The sequence below is a fragment of the Mytilus californianus genome, unplaced genomic scaffold (assembly GCF_021869535.1).
Source record: "Mytilus californianus isolate M0D057914Y unplaced genomic scaffold, xbMytCali1.0.p SCAF_5, whole genome shotgun sequence".
Taxonomy (NCBI): Eukaryota; Metazoa; Mollusca; class Bivalvia; order Mytilida; family Mytilidae; genus Mytilus; species Mytilus californianus.
The window spans coordinates 107,497,107-107,520,351 of NW_026262701.1; the positions used below are offsets into that span (position 1 = coordinate 107,497,107).

The 23,245-nt window shown below is 32.6% G+C and overlaps 2 protein-coding genes across 10 annotated transcripts in view; both read right to left on the reverse strand.

The window, feature by feature from the left end:
* Window positions 1–11,995: 11,995 nt before the first annotated feature.
* Window positions 11,996–23,245, reverse strand: part of LOC127700517 (serine/threonine-protein phosphatase 2A 65 kDa regulatory subunit A alpha isoform-like) — a 32,982-nt gene continuing 21,732 nt past the window's right edge. For 2 of the 4 annotated variants that reach the window (XM_052204043.1, XM_052204042.1), the window contains 2 exons: window positions 14,039–14,081; window positions 11,996–12,686 (listed from right to left, as the gene is read on the reverse strand). In XM_052204043.1, coding sequence (XP_052060003.1) covers window positions 14,065–14,081 — 17 coding nt within the window. In that variant the 3' untranslated portion in view covers window positions 11,996–12,686; window positions 14,039–14,064. Of the gene's footprint in view, window positions 12,687–14,036; window positions 14,082–22,943; window positions 22,977–23,245 lie in introns of those variants that run through there. The other 2 variants (XM_052204041.1, XM_052204044.1) reach the window with 2 other exon arrangements.
* Window positions 20,485–23,245, reverse strand: part of LOC127700513 (uncharacterized) — a 235,518-nt gene continuing 232,757 nt past the window's right edge. For all 6 annotated transcript variants that reach the window (XM_052204029.1, XM_052204036.1, XM_052204033.1 and 3 more), the window contains one exon: window positions 20,485–21,922. The gene's annotated coding sequence lies outside the window, so the exon portion shown is untranslated. The remainder of the gene's footprint in view (window positions 21,923–23,245) is intronic.

The window sequence follows — 23,245 nt, forward strand, 5'->3', positions numbered from 1 at the left end:
GGGTTCCCCTTTTTGTACCTCTAGATCATGTTAGCCTCGTTTTCAACTTAGTTTTGGATATACGTCATCTATTTTGCTGCTTTCACATCAATAGCAGTGCACTTATGTCGTCAGATATTTTCATTACGTTTTGATTGGATTTTCATATGCTTTATACAGATGCGTCCTCTTCGATAGGATTTGGTGGATATTACCAACATAAATTGTTTTGTGACCGTTGGCCTGAAAATTTACCATGCAAATCCGACTTTGCTGCTTCTATGGCCTTTTTGGAACTTTATCCTATAGTTGTTGCAGCTGTTCTATGGGGTAAGGAGTGGTGTGGTAAAAGGATTATTTTTTACTGTGACAATTTAGCAACAGTCCACATTATTGCTAAAGGTCGATCGAAAGAAACAAACATTATGAAATTAATGCGTAAACTTACAATGTGTGCTGCAACTTATAACTTTGCTGTCTATAGTGGACATTTACCAGGAAAATCTAATGTAATTGCTGATGCATTGTCTCGTTTTCAGATGAACAAGTTCAGACTTTTATAGCACCTTTAGCAGAAGTAACAGCCACTCCTTGCCCACAGCTTTCCGACATTCTTTGGACAGCTCCGTAGACACGTTATGGAAATATTCAGTAGCTGATAGTACAAGATCGCATTATACTACAGGTTTTGGTCTATATAAGAAGTTCTCCTTATTGCAGGGATCATTCTGGACTTCAAATGAAATGCCGCCTGTTTCAGAAACTTTGTAATGCGATTTGTTGCCTTTTGCGATGAACATAAAAGTTTAAAATATAGCACAACTAAACTGTATTTATGTGGTATAAGATATTATTACCTGCAATATTCAGGATTTAGTCCTTTAGAACAATATGGCAAGCCATTATTATGTTTACAAACAATTTTAAATGGTTTAAAAAAGATGCAGAAAGGTTGGGTTAAAAGGCCTAGATTGCCAATTACTATGTCTTTGTTGTACAAAATGGTTATGCTATTGAGAAGCAATTTTTTCAGTCTTTTTAACAATGTAATGTTAGAGGCAGCTTGTGTTCTAGCTTTTTTTGCTTTTTTGCGTTGTGGAGAGTTCACTATACTTAGCATTTTGATTCGGAAACACATTTGTGTGTTAGTGATTTAGAAATTTTTGAAGATCACATTTGGTTACATTTGAAAAAATCTAAAACAGATCCTTTCGACAGGGTGTTACTATACCCTTATACAAAAGTGGACATATTATTTGTCCTTGCATTGCTGTTAAAAATTATTTGTCTCTTCGGAGAAAAATGTCAAGTATTACATCTGATGCTCTGTTTGTCTCTGATGATGGCAATCCTTTAAGTAGACAATTTTTCATCAAACATGTCAAAATTATTTTAGACAATTTAGGTCTTCAAAGCAAAAATTATAATGGACATTCTTTCAGAATTGGAGCAGCAACAACCGCACAGGAAGTAAGATTAGAAGACCACTTGATTAAAACATTAGGCAGGTGGTCATCAGATTGTTATACTAGGTATGGCCCAAGACCACAATTAATGATCCCACGAATATAGTTCCTTTTAATTAGAGTGTATTTTTTCTTAATTTTATTCCTTTCCCTTCCTCACTCATTTCTTAGTTTTTTGTGGGTGGAAATAAAAGAAGAGAGGTGAAATAAACTTTTGGATGTTGTATTTTAACTGATTTTGATATGGAAAGAGTGATTAGGCCAGGTGCAAAAAGGTGATATTTACAGTTTTCGGAACATCTCTTGACTTGTCCATAGGGGTATGGATGTGTATTGGCTAAATTTGTAAGAGTCATTGGTTCAATCTTTCTGAATTTTGGATATATTTTTGGACTAGTACTATACATTACACACACAAAAGATTTGACAAAAATGCAAGGTGCAATTTTTTTAATGAAACAAAACGTTATAAAGAACTAATAGGGGAATTTAATTGTGGTCTGTGGCCGTATATTCATACCAGCCCAAGAGTAATTCAACTAGCTCAAAATCAGTTAGTTTCATTAATTTCCTTGTCTTAAACTGTTGTACTGGCAATAAAAGGGGAAATTAACTTGGGGCTACAGCTGCTATGCATCTGTATTTGGACTTTTCGATAAAATTGTATACTTTTATCATCAAATTTTATCTTATCCCCCAAGTTTTCTGTATATTAATTTTCATTTATATGTTAAAAGGGGGATAACTCTTAATGTTTATTATGTGTATGCAGCTGTTAGTCCCCAGTTTTTCCAATGTAATATTTCTATTTTCATATTATATATTAGTTTTAATAAATAGTTTTATTAGCACTGGATCTTTATTTAGTCTGAGGATACAATTATTCCACATTGAAAAACAACACATAGATACTTGGTCACTTATCACAATACTGGATATCAAAGGAGATGCAAGGTATACATCAGTGAGATAGTTTTGTCTTGGAAACATAAGACAGTCTTGAAAAATAAAGTTATTTCGCTCTCTGTCAAGTTTAAAGATGAATATAAATTAACAATTATTTGGATAATTGATGTTTATACAAAGGATTATCTCAGTTTTAGTCATAAGATAGGGTTTCCCCTTTTTGTACCTCATGTTAGCCTCATTTTCAACTTAGTTTGGGATATACGTCATCTATTTTGCTGCTTTCATATCAATAGCAGTGCACTTATGTCGTCAGATATTTTCATTACGTTTTGATTGGATTTTCATATTTTAAATTTCCGCCACCATCCCCACCTCTCTCCTTTTGTTGCCAGTGCCTCTGTGGATTATATGGTATTCATTATTAATTGTTGTATATACATGTACTTATAGCTGTAATTTTATGACTTAAGTTCTTTGTATTCATGTTTTTCTAAATATATTTTGATATTTTATACTACTCATGCTGACGTATGAATTTCTTTTACATCTTCTCATACTTACGTATGAGCTCTTTTATTCTCTACTCATGCTGACGTATGAGTTTCTTTATACCTCATCATGCTGACGTATGATGTCTTATTTTCTACTCATGCTGACGTATGGGTTATTGCAGTTACATGTATTTTTCCTAAATGATGAATTTTACCAATTTTTGTATTTTTGTCAAAACTAGAGAAAAAATAAATAAAAAAAAATATCTGAAAATGGGATCTACAAGAAAGTCAACGTGACAGAAATCGTTAGACTCCTTAAAGGATAAATTGATCTGACAATTGTTTACTTTTATTTTTTCTTTCAATTAATAGAAAGGTTTGATACTGTAAACCGTAAAAATTATCACCAATACAAGATCAACAAAAATGCCACTAAGTAAAATTTACAGATAGGCAAACATATATAAATGATTGCAAAAAAGTAAAAAATATCAAAATGGCATATTTTACCAGGTGAGCGATTCGGACTCTTGTGAGCCTCTTGTTCGAGGGGCGATATCTTTTTGCGCCAAATATGAACTCATTTGCGCCACAACTTATTTGCGCCAAATTGAATGAATGCTACTTCTGCGCCACTTCATTTTAATAACTATAGGTATCATTTGCGCCAATAAAAAAATCACCTAACCACTTGGCATATCAGGAATTAAATCCTCAACAAAGCTATCACCCACATCTTCTGGTTTAAGGAACCCTTATCCGAAATAATGGTGTAACCATTTACTAATGTCAGTTCCATTTTTCTTGTATTCGTTCCCAAGACCTAAATTCTGTATTTTCTTCCACCAAGCCTGACCAAGATGGAATATACAAGACTCAATGACGACGTTTGGAAAGATGTCTCTTACTGTTTTATGCATTCGTTTTTCAAAATCTAGATGCATGGTGCTAATGTGCAAGGTCAGATTAAACTTCTTTCATCAAGTAAGAAAAAGATTTTCTTGTAACAAGCCTCTGATTTTGACGGTAACAGACAAAATAGTAATGGAATATAATGTCTATTCTTAAAGTCATGTATAGTATAGAGTTTTTTTTTTAATATTTTGGACAACATTTATAAGTACCATAAGCAAAAAGGTCCTCTGAAACTGTACACAGAAATTTCAAATTGGCCTCACATCCACATAAAATGATCCCGCTTTCTGAATCATTACGCAAAACAAAGTCATCATCTTTGTTTATTACAAATATACAGGTAAATGTGGCGCAATTTGATTCCATTTATTGGCGCAATTAATACCATCAGAAAAAATAGAGAGTGGCGCAATTGATACCTTTTCAAAACTGTAATTGGCGCAAATTGATTCTGCCCTGTTCGAGACTGTATTAAATGGTAAAATAAACAAAGAATACCTGATACGGTCCACTCCTTCTAATACCGAGTTTAACTAGCCTGCAGGAAAGGTTACCAGTCTATTTAAATTAAAAATCACACTTTCAATCCACTTTTATTCGCCATTAAAAAAATCAGCTTACCTGTGAAATTAGTAATTAATACCAGGATAAGTAAGACAAATAAACATATCCATGTAAAACATAAAGCAAATTTTCTATCCATAATTGTCATTTTTGGAACTGAATTCGTTACTATTGATATTTCCCAACTTAGCCATCTGTTGACTTACTTAATCAAACTTCACATCAATCCCCAAAGATATTCACGAGATTATGAAAACAAAGGTACCTTCTGACAGATAATTTATTATGGTAAAGAAAATGTTAGGCCATTTATTTAAGAAGATTAGTAGAGATAAACACATTTTGTTGTATCTCTCTGAAAAAGAAGAAAACATTTTTTTTGTCTCAATAATAACAAGAAATCGTTTCGTGGCCACTTAAGTCAATTGTTTATTGACAGTTCAAATCAATAAATTCAAAATCCGAGGTATAACTGAACTTCATTCCACAGCCAACAGTTTATTTCAGCTCTTTAAATCAAATACTACGTAATTATAAACTAAAATTCAAATGTTCAAATAAAATGCTTTTCATATGAAATTCCAAAGTTAGTTTTGTTGCCGGTTTCGGAATATTGGAAATGACTGACAGTGTGTTTACCATTTTTCCAGCAGCGGATACAATACTCTGGGTTCTGAAAAGCGTATACGATTAAGATAAAGGTCACATTTAAGTTTTAAAGATATTTTTGTACTGCTTTGATATTGTTTGGCGTTTTTTGTTGTTGTAATTTTGAAGTATACATATTTACATGATAACATTGACGGTACCAATTTTACTACACCAGTAAACTCTAAACTTATTTAAATGATTTTTTGTTTGTTTCAAAATTAAACTTTAAGTCGGTTTCAATCATATATCCTTCGAAACTGATAAAAGTGCCTCCATGCCTCGGGCAATTCAGTGTAACTAACTGAAAGCTGGCCTAAACAATAGGGTAATCTTTTACAAAGAACATGATTTACATTCATTCTTCACAATTAAGGAACTTTAAATCTTATTATATCATTGGTCGAGAGCACTTTAATAATTAATATTATATTTATAATTGCATAACAGTTGTAGTTCTGACTACTATGACTTTATTGTGCTCTTTTTCTTCTTCTTCCAGGTAAGGAACCAAATTCAATATTTGAATGTATAAGGTCCCGCGAAAACTATACGCAGTGTCGGACAACACAGACATTTTTCTCTTGGCTATTTACAAGTTAAAACGTTCTCTATATATATACAATTAAAATTATGTACAGGATGTTACTGTCTAAATTTTAGCAGAGCATGCCTTCAGGGCAGCTCTGAATCCTTCTACTGTGTCAGCTGATGTCGCTGATGTTGGCAGTTGGTTCCAGTCTCTGATGGTCCTTGGAAAAAAATGATTGGCCGAAGGCGTCTGTTGTAGCCCTTTCTTGGTAGAAGCGGTTTTTACCTCTGGTCCGGCTATCGTTTGGCGTCAGATATTGGTGCCGATCTATGTCTAATAGATCATGTTGAATTTTGAACAGCATGCATAGCCTATTTTGTTTCCTGCGGTCTTCAAGGCTTTCCCATTTTAAAGATGTTACCATTTTTGTTACACAGCCAGGTGTGCGGTCTGTGTAGTTGTTGTTTACGAATCTGGCTGCTCTTTTCTGTACTTGTTCGATTGCTTTTATTTAACTATTCTACTATTTTTTCAATTCTTTCAGGTAAGAACTCATAAATGTACATGATTGGGATTGTGTGGCATGCTACAATTTGTAGCTTGTTTTTTTAGGGTCCCATACAGTGCAAGCATATTCAACTGAAGGTCTTACTATTGTTGAATATGCTGCTGCTTTAACCGGTTTAGTGCAATCTTTTAGGTTAGATCTTATGAAACCTAGTGTTTTGTTTCCTTTACCCACTATTTTGTCAGTATGTTTGTCCCAGGTTAGATTATCGCTGATTTTTACTTTTAGGTATTTGCTAGCTTCAATGGTGTCTAGTGTGTGTCCATGTCATTTGTAATTTGTTGGTATTACAGGACGGTTCTTATGTTGTATTCGGATTACAATGCATTTTTCGCATTGAAGCTCATTTGCCACTTATTTTCCCAGTCCTCTAATGATGTTAGATCTTTCTCCAGTAGGTCATTTTCTGCTTGGTTGCTTATGGTTCTATAGAGGAGACTGTCGTCTGCAAAAAGTTTGGTCTCTGATGATGTTGCTGTTTCTGGCATGTCGTTTATGTAGGCCAGGAACAGTAGAGGTCCAAGAACTGTGCCTTGAGGTACACCAGAGAGTACTGGTACTTGTTCAGAGACAGCTCCTTGTGCTGTTCTCTGTTTACTGTCATAATTGTCATTACATATTGTTATTTTGCTACAGCATTATGTTCGCTTCTGTAATAAAATATTCATTCATTCATTCATTCGTTCAAGTCTAAGTAAGATTACTGATTCAAGGATATTTTTATCAACTCTCAGAGTACTAACAACCTTATTAAGAGTAAATCTAAATTGTATAGGGTGGCAGTGATCTTAGGAGTTGAATAAAGTTTTATCAAAAGAAAAAGTAATTTATCTACTGCATCAATAGCCTGTCAACACTGAGTTCGAATTTCGCACGTGGCAGGTGCGCTTGACTCCAATCCCAATTGATTAGGATTGTCAGTTTTTCTGTCTGTCGAAGATCGGTGGCTCTCTCCGGGCATTCGGGCTTCCTCCACTAATATTAATTGGCCACCTCAAAAGCTTTCATGTCGATCCGTCCCAAGTCGTTCCGGTCTCAGTCGATTCGGTCCACATTTAAAGTCGATCCGGCTCCAATAAAAAAACATTACGAGGGAAAAATATTATATGTATTTGACATATCCTTCATAAATATTAGCGAATTTTATAAACAATAGCAAGGTGGACGATCAAAGATTGTGCATGGTGCATATTCAAAAATACTATTTTCTTTAGAGGATTCGAATATTGTTTTTAATATTCTAAATATTTGTATTTAGAATTAAAATATTTGTATTTAGAATTTAAATGTTTGTATTTATATTCAAATATTTGAATTATATTAAAATTATTTTATCACATTTAATGAGTAGTTAAAAAAATATATAGCAATAATATTGGGTATGCATAATTGTAATAAAAGCATACGTGCAATCATTGGTCAACATCAATCAGCAATTTTTCATATGACTTTGACCTTAATAATAGCCAATAATACTATAAGTTTATTCTTCAATTTATGTGAAATATAAGGTGTGCATATAGTTAAAAGGCTGTGATATAAACGATTGGAAGACTAGTGCAATCCTATGGTTGTCTGTAATAATCGTTTTTCTTTTATTGTTTTAGCATATATCAGGCCATTTGAATTCTTTAATATTTCGTCATCCTGATAACCTTTTACAGCTTGTTTCAATGTTTGATCATTGGCAAAGGCCGTACCTTGTCCTTTGGTGCATAGTTGTCTTATAGGCAATAATATCACATCTTCTTATCTTTATTTTCAAATCATATAGGAATCATGTGATGGTTGTATTATGAATTGGAAAGATGTTCGACTTTACAAGAAAATGTAAAATGTTCTTATATTGGTCCAAGATTATATATAGATTTAACTGTATACCAAAAAGCTATAGAGTCATTTCAATAATGCAATGGAAAGGTGTTCAAATTAATTCAAACTAGTTGTATTTGAGTAAACATTGTGTTATAATATTGATTTTTTTTTGCTCCAATGGCTATGATATTTTAAATAAAGTAAAATTGACAAAAAAAGGGCACAGCTGGTTTCAAGGGAATTTCCTCTCTCTTGAAAAAAATGTCCAGCATATTGGTTATGATAGTTTTACAGAACTTTTGTTTAAATGAGATAAGTTTTTCAAAGTATTACGATTTTCCTGACTTCCTAAACAGGAAAACAAAGCCACGGAATATACAAAGGAGGCATTCAAAACTTATAATTTGAAGAAAAAAAAGAAAAACTGACGCCATGGCAAAATACGAAAGACAACATTACATAGAAAACAAAAGACTGAGCAACATTAACCCCATCACAAACTGGGGGTGATCTCATGTGCGCTGGAAGGGTAAGCATATCCTGCTCCACTAATAGCAACTGTCATGTTTCTAGTGGTCAGGTGGATACATATTTGATGACTTGTAAGTCTCATTTAGTGATGTCACAATTGTGGAAAAGAGGACAGGATTGTGGTTACAATAGGAAAACAGATATCTCATAATGGTCATGCAACTCGGACTCAACTCGTGATGGTGCCTGTACAATTTTTTTGAAAGGGAAAATAAGCCCTGGGATACGGTATTAACTGGAAGATATATACTTCATAAGAAATTAGAATCTTCGTCATTTTTTTCATGAAACAAAGTTCGGCTTATTCTTTCAATCTGTATTTAAGTTAAGAATGGAGAATACCTGTGTAAAGGATGGAGAAGTCGAATGATTTTATACTATTGCACGAAGAAAGCAAAGCGACATTGCATCTACTTCTTACATCTATTGTTTGTTTTTGTGTTGACATTCGAGACAGTTTGACCAATAGGAGGCAATTTTATTGTAACATTTAAACCAGGTTTTGGTTGCTGATACAATAGATGTTAGGAACATGGAAAGAAGTTTTTTTGGGCATTTTGCCGACCCAGTAAAACGACATTGTAAGGACATGTATGTCATTTGGATATCCAGTAAAATAAAAAAAAGATCCATTTAATCACCGGTTGAATTTCCAAAGGAATATACAGATATATGATTCTTTAGGATTTCATGTAATTGTTGTTGGGTTACCTGTATTATCGATATCAGTTCCCAGATTCCCTTATCAAACTGTTGATATAATGTAATTTACAATAAAAAAGCTTCTGTAAATTCAGAAATTATTGTGATGATTTTATTAATGGGAGAAATGTGACAGCATCAGGTTCCCAATGATAAAATCTCTCATTCATAATTTAACGTCAAGGGACAGTTAATGGGCTATGTCACAGATTTTGTAAAATTTTGCATACAACTTAAGCTTGTTGAACTTTAACAGAAATTTGAAAAAAATAATGCATTTTTTTTTAACTCTTTTATTCTATAAAATATTACTGATTGAACTATATCAAAATATGTGTAAACTTGTAAAGAAACCATATAAAAGTCGGCGAAAAACGTTTTTGAATTTGTCTAAAATTCCCAAATCTCTAATTTCAAATCCATAGATTTTCTTTAAAAATTATATGTTTTTTATACATAAAATTCCGTTTTAATATAAAGTGATCATATGGTCACTGCTTTGTTTTTGTTTCATTAACCAATCTGTTAACTAGTTGGCAGTAAAACGCGTGAAAAATTGATGTTTTACGTTTTAAATTATCATTTTTAAAGAAAAATCTATGAATTTAAAATTAAGATTTCCATCAGTAATATTTCAGATAATAAATTTCATTATCTGAAATATTAAAAGAGATAAATGCATTATTTCGATTTTCTGTCGTAGTTCAAAGAGCCAAAGTTGTTTGAATTTTTTTACCAAAATCTGTGACAAAGCCCATTTACTGTACCATTTGACCATAAGTAGAGGATTTTCCTTCACAAAATTTTTGCTATCGCATTAATAAGAACTCACATTTTTACCAGTAATCATTGATTCGCAATAATAAATGCACACATTAATTTCTCGAAAATTTAGTGTTTTGTCTCATCACCCTGAGTGAGAAAGACAACTATGTAATTAAACATGATAATAAAATGCTTCGCTGAGCGCAGCCTGATACAACCGCAGAGGTCGAACCCTGAACAGTTGGGGCAAATTTAAACATAATATTTAAGCATGATACTGTCTGAATTTGGATTGTGATGTATAGGTTTCTGACACAAAATAAATGTGGTCAAAGATCTTACAAATCTATTGCGCAATACTGTGCAACTGAAGGTTTCTTCTTTCTTCTTGAAACTTTTCAAAAATTTTAAATTTGAAAAATTTTGAAAAAAAAATATGAACCCCTTAAAAAATTGGAAAAAATATTTTTGAATCCCTCCTTTGATCAATTACTCCCAAACTCAATCCCAGCCTTTCTTTTGATTTATGGAACCTTGTAGTACAATTTTAGAGAGATCCATTCACTTAAACACAAGTTATTGCCTTGAAACTAGAAAAATGCTTGAATTTGGCCCCTTTTTCCTGCAATTACCCCCAAACTCATTCCCAGACTTCTCTTTGTGATATGGAACCTTGTGGTACAATGTAAGAGAGATCCATAAACTCACACACAAGTTGTTGTCTGGAAACTACAAAAATGCTTTTTTGGCCCTTTATTCCTAAACTGTTGGCACCATAACCCCCAAAATGAATCCCAACCTTCTACTTGTGGTATTAAACATTGTGGTACAATTTCAGAGCAATCAAAATACTTATACACAAGTTATTATCCTGAAACTAGAAAAATGCTTGTTTTGGGCCCCTAATTTTTAAACGGTTGGGACCATCATCCCCAAAATGAATCCGAACCTTCCTTTTGTGGTATTGAACCTTCTTAAAATATTTCATAAAGATTCATTCACTTAAACTAAAGTTATTGTCCGGAAACCAAATGTGCCTTCGAACGACGTCGCAGACATCATACCATTATACGATCCCAAAATAATTTTTGCGGTTTTTATAAAAACCAAATCATTTTTAGTTATTTCAAAAGTCTGGACATTAAAATAAGGAGATGTAGTATAATTGCCTGTGGGCAACTATCCACCAAAACTGTAAAAAACTTGAGGGCAATGTACAGTCTTCCACAACAAACACAAAAGTGTACACCCTGATATGGTTGCCTGCTTTACTTATAATTGAACTTATGTTGAAAGTCTTTAATATGAGGGTTTTAATACAAGCATCACATAAACTTAACATTATCAATGATCCATGTAAATGAAGTCAAATGTCAGATGAATCATGCCAGACAAATATGTTTTACATTTTACAATCATACCATGCACCAAATATAGGTAGCCTATCGCTAAAAGTATCGAAGAAACAGACCTAATTACGAAAACTTAACATTGACCAATGAACCATGAAATGAGGTCAAGTTCAGATGAAACCTGCCAAGACAGACATGTACAACTTACCATCATTCCATACACCAAATATAGTAGCCCTATTGCTTAAAGTATAGGAGAAATAGGTCAAGGACAAGTGAACCCTATCTGACGGACATGTAGACCTTGCAAGGATCCTTTCTACCAAATAAATTTATCCTTTTACTCATACTAAGTAAGTATGTCAAATGACGAAAAAACTATACATTTTTTTAAAGTAGTCACTGAACCATGAAAATAAGGACAGACAAAAGCTTTGATACATAAGGCATTTGCATACAAGGTATGAGGCATCCAAGTCTTCAACCCTCTGAAATATAAAGCTTTAAACAAATAGTTTATGCTGCAGCAAGATAGTAATCCCCATGTCTTGTATTCTGCGTCTTATATCACAGGCAAGACAAAAAAAAACATACACTAATGTATACTCCAAATAATCAATTGACTTTATTTTGGAATAGGATATGTTAAGGATTTACAACTTTTTTTATTCTATAAAGTGTTAATTTTATGTACTTCCCCACTGACTGATTAGTGTGTTCCTTAGTATGGGCTTGGTTAAAAAAACACAGAAGCATTGTTATATAAATCAATATTTAATAGCTCTCAATGTCTACATACTGTCAAATAAATAACTATGTAAATTTTTTGTAAGTATGAGTTGTATGATTCATGATTCAGTCTGTAGATTCATGTTTTAATTAAACAGCTTTATATACTTTAATACAACAAATATATATTTAATCAAATTTTGTTAAACTTAGAATATGCTTGTACTGATATTGACCCAAGTATTGAGCAAGTCTCTGGTAAACTGTCTGCAGAAGCATGGATTTTTAATTACATCTTGTATGAAGCACTAAAATAATGGCTGAATCACACAACATAGAAAAATAAGAAGATCAATTCTGTGTTGGACTCTGATAATTATATATCAAGTATCAACATTTTGTTAATCAGAATATGACTGTTAATTGTACATGCAGGAAATTTCTGCCTATGATCCTCACAGTAAATATAATGAAGTAATTTAGACTTGAATAAACATAAAACAATTAAAAAATAGGGTTAAAAATAAAATTCAAATTGATTTTAACTTATTGTCAATTCCTGTATTGAAAATTCACAAAATATGTCCATTCACTATACTAAACAGATAACATTAAAATATTATGAATTGTTTTGTTCATTAAAGTGCTGATAACACAAATTGTTCTAGAAGTGTTCACAGTCCATAGCACAGGGTAACATCACATATATATATAGACCTAAAAAACAGAAAAAGAACAAATATCAGTCCACAGCTCAGGGTAACATCATATATATATATATAGACCTAAAAAACAGAAAACAAAACAAATATCAATTTCCATCTGATTAGATACATGTGGATTATAGTTGTAACATCATTTTTTAGTGTAAGCATGTTAGTGCATACTGAAAAGCCTCACCAACCAGCTTATGTGTGAACCTCAAAAAAAAATATACAGAGAAACAAAAGTATGCTTGCAATATTTGGGCAATGAATTTGAATAATTGAACAGAAATTACATCAAATGTCATGTGACCGTAAGACACTTGTGATAGGTTTTATGATGTACATACAGCAGATCCCAATTTTCATATGGATTGAGGAATAATTGTACTTTTGTGGATATTTGATTTCATGGTTTTTCTACATAAAAACCTATAGACACGTTGGACCCATGAAATTTATAAAGTGTTGTTTTCATTTTTTTTCTATAGTAAATTTGTACTTCATTGAACATTTTCATGGTTTACCTTTACCCACAAGATCTATGAAATCCATGAATAAAAAAGTACAAATTTTCTATAAGCTTGTATGCAGACTGATGAAAAACCACAAAATCAAATATCTTCAAAAATTCAAAGTTTCTTCAGTCTATGAAAATTGGTACCCACAAATAAATGAATTTAAAGTATATTGTTGACACCACCAAGGCCTGAGCATGTCTAAGTCTGGCTAGCTTGGATAATACATAATTGACTATGTTAAACCCTGCCAAATTCTGTATGTGCCTGTCCCAAGTAAGTAGCCTAATATTCAGTGGATATCATTGGTTGCTGTCTGTTATTTTGGTTTTTGTGTATCGTTTGCCATAATTTGTTTGAATTGTTTCACATATTTTCATTTTGGGGACTTTTATTGCAGACTATACTGAATGGGTTTTGCCCATTGTTGAAGGCCATACAGGGACATTTTATTGCTTAAATCCACATTATTTGAACTCTGGTGGATAGTTGTCTCACTGACAATCATATCCTTAATTCTATATTGCTTTCACTGTGGACTTATGTATTGAATCATTGATTGCTAATTGATTGATCACAACTTGTCCAATTGCAAATATCACCAGCATATTCAAGACCTTTACAAGTTCAAGTCATATTAAGATACCCTCGCCTGCAGGCCTGCTTTGTTTAAACTGTCATACCGTACTTAATACCTAATCCTTACTTTTAAATTGCAAGTTCACAAGTTATTATTACTCCGGAAGATATTTTAACATACTATGACACATTATTCTGACTCTCAGCTCGCCAGTCTTTGCTTTTCTTTTTTTTTGTTAAGTTCTAGTGAAATATCACTATTCCTTACCTCTGCAACATTACAACGAATATCTTTTAACTTATTTTCAGTGCTGAAATATAATAAATATCATCAAAATCATTATACATAAGTTGCCATATTAACTTGTTTGTACTATATATATATGGTAAAGGACATGGCTGCTAACATCGTAAATAGACTTGTAAATGATACTTTCTCTTTATGTAAATCTTAGAAGCTAGAATTAAAGATATAACCACAATAAATCTTTGAATGAAGTGAATTTTTACCCCTTTATACAATCATTTATGCAAATTTCCTAAAATAGAATGTCCTGTTTGCTGGAAAAAAAACCAAATAATTAGATAAACCAAGTTCTGTTAATTTTTGATATTTTAATTTTCTCCCATTCCAGTCCTTTTAAAATCACAAGACATACAATATATAAAACAATAACTTGTCTGTTTTGCATTGCTTATTTTTTTAGGTCTTCAACAAGTTACTTTCTAAATATGTTAAATTAGAAATTCAAATAATATACTTCTTATAAAAGATTAATATTTTTCATAGGTTCACTGGTTAAAAAAATAAACTCCATGAATTTGATCACATGATCACTGATGCCACCTCCATCCTATTTGTGTTTGCAGTTGCAGCTTTTTTTGTCTATGGTCAGAAGTCTGTATGAGTTATTTGCTCTTTCAAAATCCTTCTCAAAGTTGCTGATAAATATTAACAATTTTTTTTTCTTGAAAAAAAGGAAAATTTCTCTCGACTCAAGGCTAAAAGTAAAATCAGCAAAACTAGAGGCTCTAAAGAGCCTGTGTCGCTCACCTTGGTCTATGTGAATATTAAACAAAGGACGCAGATGGATTCATGACAAAATTGTGTTTTGGTGATGGTGATGTGTTTGTACATCTTAATTTACTGAACATTTTTCCTGCTTACAATTATCTCTATCTATAATTAACTTGGCCCAGTAGTTTCAGAGGAGAAGATTTTTGTAAAAGATTACTAAGATTTACGAAAAAATGGTTAAAAATTGACTATAAAGGGCAATAACTCCTAAAGGGGTCAACTGACAATTTCGGTCATGTTGACTTATTTGTAGATCTTACTTTGCCGACATTTATTGTTTTTTACAGTTTATCTCTATCTATAATAATATTCAAGATAATAACCAAAAACAGCAAAATCACCTTAAAATTACCAATTCAGGGGCAGCAACCCACCAACGGGTTGTCCGATTCATCTGAAAATTTCAGGGCAGATAGATCTTGACCTGATAAACAATTTTACTTCATGTCAGATTTGCTTTAAATGCTTTGGTTTTTGAGTTAAAAGCCAAAAACTCAATTTTACCCCTATGTTCTATTTTTAGCCGTGGCGGCCATCTTGGTTGGTTGACCAGGTCACGCCACACATTTTCAAAACTAGATAACCAAATGATGATTGTGGCCAACTTTGGTTTAATTTGGCCCAGTTGTTTCAGAGGAGAAGATTTTTGTAAAAGATTACTAAGATTTACGAAAAATTGTTAAAAATTGACTATAAAGGGCAATAACTCCTAAAGGGGTCAACTGACAATTTCGGTTATATTGACATATTTGTAAATCTTACTTTGCTGAACATTATTGCTGTTTACAGTTTATCTCTATCTATAATAATATTCAAGATAATAACCAAAAACAGCAAAATTTCCTTAAAATTACCAATTCAGGGGCAGCAACCAAATAACGGGTTGTCCGATTCATCTGAAAATTTCAGGGCAGATAGATCTTGACCTGATAAACAATTTTACTTCATGTCAGATTTGCTTTAAATGCGTTGGTTTTTGAGTTAAAAGCCAAAAACTGAATTTGACCCCTATGTTCTATTTTTAGCCGTGGCGGCCATCTTGGTTGGTTGACCAGGTCACGCCACACATTTTTAAAACTAGATAACCAAATGATGATTGTGGCCAAGTTTGGTTTAATTTGGCCACGGAGTTTCAGAGGAGAAGATTTTTGTAAAAGATTACTAAGATTTACGAAAAATTGTTAAAAATTGACTATAAAGGGCAATAACTCCTAAAGGGGTCAACTGACCATTTCAGTCATGTTGACTTATTTGTTAATCTTACTTTGCTGAACATTATTGCTGTTTACAGTTTATCTCTATCTATAATAATATTCAAGATAATAACCAAAAACAGCAAAATTTCCTTAAAATTACCAATTCAGGGGCAGCAACCCAACAACAGGTTGTTCGATTCATCTGAAAATTTCAGGGCAGATAGATCTTGACCTGATTAACAATTTTACTTCATGTCAGATTTGCTCTAAATGCTTTGGTTTTTGAGTTATAAGCCAAAAACTGCATTTTACCCCTATGTTTTATTTTTAGCTGTGGCTGCCATCTTGGTTGGTTGGCCGGGTCAAGCCACACATTTTTTAAACTAGATACCCCAATGATGATTGTGGCCAAGTTTGGTTTAATTTGGCCCAGTTGTTTCAGAGGAGAAGATTTTTGTAAAAGATTACTAAGATTTACGAAAAATGGTTAAAAATTGACTATAAAGGGCAATTACTCCTAAAGGGGTCAACTGACCATTTCGGTTATATTGACTTATTTGTAAATCTTACTTTGCTGAACATTATTGCTGTTTACAGTTTATCTCTATCTATAATAATATTCAAGATAATAACCAAAAACAGCAAAATTTCCTTAAAATTACCAATTCAGGGGCAGCAACCCAATAACGGGTTGTCCGATTCATCTGAAAATTTCAGGGCAGATAGATCTTGACCTGATGAACAATTTTACCCCATGTCAGATTTGTTCTTAATGCTTTGGTTTTTGAGTTATAAGCTAAAAACTGCATTTTACCCCTATGTTCTATTTTTAGCCGTGGCGGCCATCTTGGTTGGTTGACCGGGTCACGCCACACATTTTTAAAACTAGATACCCCAATGATGATTGTGGCCAAGTTTGGTTAAATTTGGCCCAGTAGTTTCAGAGGAGAAGATTTTTGTAAAAGTTTACGGACGACGGACGCAGGACGACGGACGACGGACGCAAAGTGATGAGAAAAGCTCACTTGACCTTTCAGGTCAGGTGAGCTAAAAATTAAACACGACCTGTATTTTGAAGTCAATAAAATTACATTAAAATTTCAGTCAATTTGGTCGACAGTTCTCACTATATAATCAAGAAATCAAAGATATTAACAAATTTTCAGAAAATAAGGTTCATTATTTTTAAATGTTATAAGCTAAATTTGCAAAAAATATAAATTTGACCTGTATTTTGTGGTTTATAATATTTTATTACATTGGTAGCAATGAATTACATTGATTTCCCAGTCAAATAAAAACCGATAATTTCACATGTGAAATAAACGTGGTTATTTCACTCTCTGACGTCATACAACAATAGGCGTTGTCAAGACGTCGATAACGTCGGATCAAAACAAATTGTGAATGCGTAGAAAAAAGATATAGTTCCTTACATTTTCTACATTAATTTCATTAAAAAAAGCCATTTGCCAATGTAATAAAAAGAATAACTAATCAAAGAATTCAAATATCGAAAAATATTCAACTCGTGACCGAACAACACTGATAATTAACTCATGCGCTACGCGCATTCGTGAATTAATGTGTTGTTCGGATACTCGTTGAATATTTTTCTCTATTTGAATTCTTCGATTAGTTATTCTATAAATATCCATCTTGTTGGACAATTCTCTCTTTATAATTCAGAACCAAAACTGTGAGGATTTTTCAGATAATAATGAACCATAAATCTGAAATACTTTCATTAAAATTCAATCAATTTGCGGTTAATTCTGTACCAAAATATTTACGTTTTCAGAAAATAAAAAGGTCATAATTAAGAAAATGTAATTAGTCATCCATAACATTCCACTACTTTCGAAAAAAATTCAAATTTTGAAACTGGACATCCTTGAGTTGAATCAGATCAATTTTATTCAAATTGACCAGGGGCTTCAGAAGAGATGATTTTTTTTATAGAGCAGTGATGTCAATTGCTCTTATGGTCAATTTGGCCAGGCATGGAAAATAAAGAGATGATTAAGTGACTGCAAAATAAATTTTAAGCTGGTAAATTTAAAAAAACTGGATGTGATGATCTCCAGTAATCTTTCATTGAGCAGCAACTAAAACATACAAACATACAAACATAAAAATAGACAAGTACCCCAACAAATAGCTAACATTTACCATGTTTGTGAAAGGATGTTTATACTCAGTAAAAGAGACATACATAGAAAGCTACTGTACATACAAACAACACTAAGCAGTTTTATCTAGAAAAAAAAACGATATTTCAAAGGAAAGTTTGGTAAATGAACTAAAAATTCATTTTTTAACCTAACGACTATTTTGAACTTGCAAATTACATTTCCATTATTTGAAAGACCTAGATTTTAAAATGCTAAATTGGCGAAATAAATAAATAAATCACCAGTATCATACAAAATTAAGCAAAATCTTTAATTAAAAGTGAAAATTTCAGCTAATTTTTATACCAAGAGTTTTTAGGTAATTTTTTAAAAAAAATTTTCAAATTCACACTCACCAATGAAGGTTCAACTGCAATCAACAGAGTGTTAAACTGAACTACAATTGTGGACAATAACATATCTCATTTTACAAGTGTTTAGGGATTATCTAACAACAAAAAAAAAAAAAAATTGTTCAAATGTCTGCTCCCATGCTTACACTGCATTCTTGCCAATTTCGAAGAAACACATCTCTTTTATAAAATTCTAACTTTGAACAGATAGGACAGCTTTGGGATTTTGATGTTTTCAATAAAATTTAAGGGCATACTTCATATGTATATTTTCATACTAATATTCATATGTATTCACAGTTTTAAATAAAAAAAAATAACTGAGATACTTATGTGAAAATATCTATTTTAAATTTTGAAAAAATCCATTTAGAAACATTAATGATAAGGGCAAATAATTCATATATATTGGCATGTCCACAACTGGTATCCAGCATACCTAATGAAATTTCTTTCAGAATCAAATGTCATGTACACAGTTCTCAATATGATTTGTTTTTTTTTAATTAGACACACAGTCATTTATTCCAAAAAAAAACTTTCTAAAAAGATTTTGATGTTAATAAAGAGATTCTATAAAAGTTTCAATTAAATCAGATCAATACTGAAGGTGCTTGAATACCTAAACTGCAGGGCTTACAGTCATAAACCTTTCAAGTATGACTATAGTAATATTGACTAAAACAAGAGTGCACACGCTGAAATGTCTCGCCTTCTTTACTAATCATTGATATTATGTTGATAGTCCTAAATATAAAGCTTTATTACAACTGTCACATAAACTTCACATTAACCAAGTAAACTAAACATTGACCAATGAACCATGAAAATGAGGTCAAGGTCAGATGAACCATGCTAGGCAGGCATGTACAGCTAACAATTCTTCCATACAACAAATATAGTTGACCTATTGCTTATAGTTTAAGAAAAACAGACGAAAACACAAAAACTTAACACTGAGCAATGAACCTTGAAAATGAGGTCAAGGTCAAATAAAACCTGCGTGACTGACATATAGATCATAAAATATTTCCATACACCAAATATAGTTGAACTATTGCATATAGTATTAGAAAAAAAGACCAAAACTCAAAAACTTAACTTTGACCACTGAACCATGAAAATGAGGTCAAGGTAAGATGACACCTGCCAGCTAGACATGTACACCTTACAATCATTCCATACACCAAATATAGCTGACCTATTGCATGCAGTATTAGAAAAAAAGACCAAAACTCAAAAACTTAACTTTGACCACTGAACCATGAAAATGAGGTCAAGGTCAGATGACACCTGCCAGCTAGACATGTACACCTTACAATCATTCCATACACCTAATATAGTAGACCTATTGCATACAGTATAAGAAAAACAGACCAAAACACAATAAAATGCTCCGCTGGGGCGCAGCTTGATACGACCGCAGAGGTCGAACCCTGAACATTTGGGGCAAGTATGGACACAACATTCAAGCTTGATACAGCACTGAATTTGGATTGTAATTGAATATTTGACACAGCATAGGTTTCTCACACAGAATGAAAGTGGTCTAAGAACTTAAAAATTTTCAATTTACCTATTCATACATGTGATGGACTGTGAAACTCAGATCAGGAGATTGGGAAATTTTGGTCAGGAGATTAGGACTCAGATCAGGAGGTTTTTAATTGACATTAATTTTGTTGTAAATGTAACCGTGTGCTGTAAAAATGGTCTTTTAAAGTGTGCTTTCTTCAACTTTCCATCCAATTTATTATGTTTATAGTACCCTTGTACTTATAAAGTTTCTCCATCTTTATATTCTACATGTTCAATCTAACATTGTTTTTTTTTCAGTATGTTCTTTAAATTTTTTACTTCATATTCTATAAAACAATCATTGCAACCAGAACATTTGTTTAGCTATCTGCAAATAGTTTTTATTTTTTTTTTTTTTTCTCTTGCAAATAGTTTTTATTTGCAAACTCAGAAAATCATTCTATCTGTAAAATTAGGGTCATAGTTATTATATAAATTTCAATTTAAGCCTTGAAAGGAAGTATAGAATCCTCAAATAATTTTCAAATTATTATTTTTTTATTTGTCCTAAGACATTTAAAATCATTTAATATCCATCCTTTTATGATTATTTGTTCAATTTATATTTTATTTATATTCTTTTAAAAATTTTCATTATTAAAAGGAAAGTAACTTAAAACAGGATAAATCAAGGGAAGTAACCCAATAAATACACAGTTTTTGTTACACAACGGCAATTAGCCTGAGGTAAAAATCGTTGATTACCAGTATGTTTGACACCCAAGCTGACAAGTGAAGCCATATAATTATGCATGTTAATTGATTTACAGGTAAAATATAACTTCAGGTAATGTCAGTTACACCAGATGCCTGAGATGATATGTTGGGCAGAAATTTTTCATTCATGAAAAATTTCATACACAGGATTTTTTCCTCTTCAACGGGAGGTCGGGAGGAGACCCCTGAAAACGGGATTATTGTACTCCCGTCGGGAGGTTCACATGTATGCCTATTCAAACCATATCATTATTATTTGCTTTTATATATAAATCAGAAATATACCAATTTAAAATGGAAAATGTTAAAGAAAAAAAAGGAAAAAAAAAATCCCCCCCCCCAATTTTTTGAACCCCCTTATGATTCATCACCCCCAAACTCAATCCCAGCTTTCCCTTTGTGGTATGGTACCTTGCAGTACAATTTCAGAGAGATTCATACACTTGAACACAAGTTATTGTCTGGAAACTAGAAAAATGCTTGTTTTTTGGCCCCTTTTTTGGCCCCAAATTCCTAAACGTTTAGGGCAATTACCCCCAAACTCAATTCCAGCTTTCCCTTTGTGATATGGAACCTTGCAGTACAATTTCATAATGATCCATACACTTACACACAAGTTATTGTCCTGAAACTAGAAAAATGCATGTTTTTTTTGCCCTTTTATGGCCCCTAATTACTAAAATTTTGAGGGAAAACCCCCAAAATCAATCCCAGCCTTCCCTTTGTGGTATGGAACCTTGTAGTACAATTTCAGAAAGATCCATACACTTACAAACAAGTTATTGTCATGAAACTAGAAAAATGCTTGTTTTTTGCCCCTTTTTGGCCCCTAATTCCTAAAATTTGGAGGCAATTACCCCCAAAATCAATCCCAGCATTCCCTTTGTGATATGGAACCTTGTGGTACAATGTCAGAGAGATCCATACACTTACACACAAGTTATGTCTGGAAGTTACAAAAATGCTTATTTTTGGCCCCTTTTGGCCCCTAATTCCTTAACTGTTAGTACCATAACCCCCAAAATCAATCCCCACCTTCCTTTTGTGGTATTGAACCTTATGGTAAAATTTCATTGAGATCCATTCACTTAAACTAAAGTTAGAGTGCGAAAACTAATGTGTATTCGGACGACGACGCCGGACGACGACGACGACGACGACGCCGACATCATACCAATATACGACCACAAAAATTTTTTTGCGGTCGTATAAAAACTTAACTATAACCACTGAACCATGAAAATGAGGTCAAGGTCAGATGACACCTGCCAGTTGGACATGTACACCTTACAGTCCTTCCATACACCGAATATACTAGACCTATTGCTTATAGTATCTGAGATATGGACTTGACCACGAAAACTTAACCTTGTTCACTGATCCATGAAATGAGGTCGAGGTCAAGTGAAAACTGTCTGACGGGCATGAGGACCTTGCAAGGTACGCACATACCAAATATAGTTATCCTATTACTTATAATAAGAGAGAATTTAACATTACAAAAAATCTGAACTTTTTTTTCAAGTAGTCACTGAACCATGAAAATGAGGTCAAGGACATTGGACATGTGACTGACGGAAACTTCGTAACATGAGGCATCCATATACAAAGTATGGAGCATCCAGGTCTTCCATCTTCTAAAATATAAAGCTTTTAAGAAGTTAGCTAACGCCGCCGCCGGATCGCTATCCCTATGTCGAGCTTTCTGCGACAAAAGTCGCAGGCTCGACAAAAATCAACCAATAAAAACACTGTATTTGGTGTTTTCGTGCACGCATTTTGTAATTCGAGTATTGAGTCAATTTTTATAGATGAAAGGTCTAAAGATATCTTCACCTATAGACCCCAGATAAATGTCGCATTTGAGAACAACAACTTTATGGAAAAAAATTTATACTGAAGATCAAGAGAACAGACGTCCCTATACAGATCCAGAAGAAGTAGAAAGAAGGGTGAAAAGTTTAGAGTTTTGTGGGATACTATTTTAAGCCATCACAATGAGATGACTCAGGATCAATGATCACATTATCAGCAAACACCAGAGTTATTACTACTGCAAAGAAAGCATCATTCAAACCTTATAAACCATAGGCAACCAGCATGCAAGGATCTGTAAAAAGCAGTACTCGTTTATATAAACAAACACCTTAATAAATTAAAAGACGGCATGGTTTAGTAAAGCTAGAGTGCATTGAATTTGGCCTATTTGATGACATGTTCATTGAATTTGGCCTATTTGATGACATATTCATTGAATTTGGCCTATTTGATGACATGTTCATAGAATTTGGCCTATTTGATAACATGTTCATTAACTTTCCATTAGGATAATTTTTTCTTAACAATATTCAAGGATAACTAATTATATAAAGGGTTGGA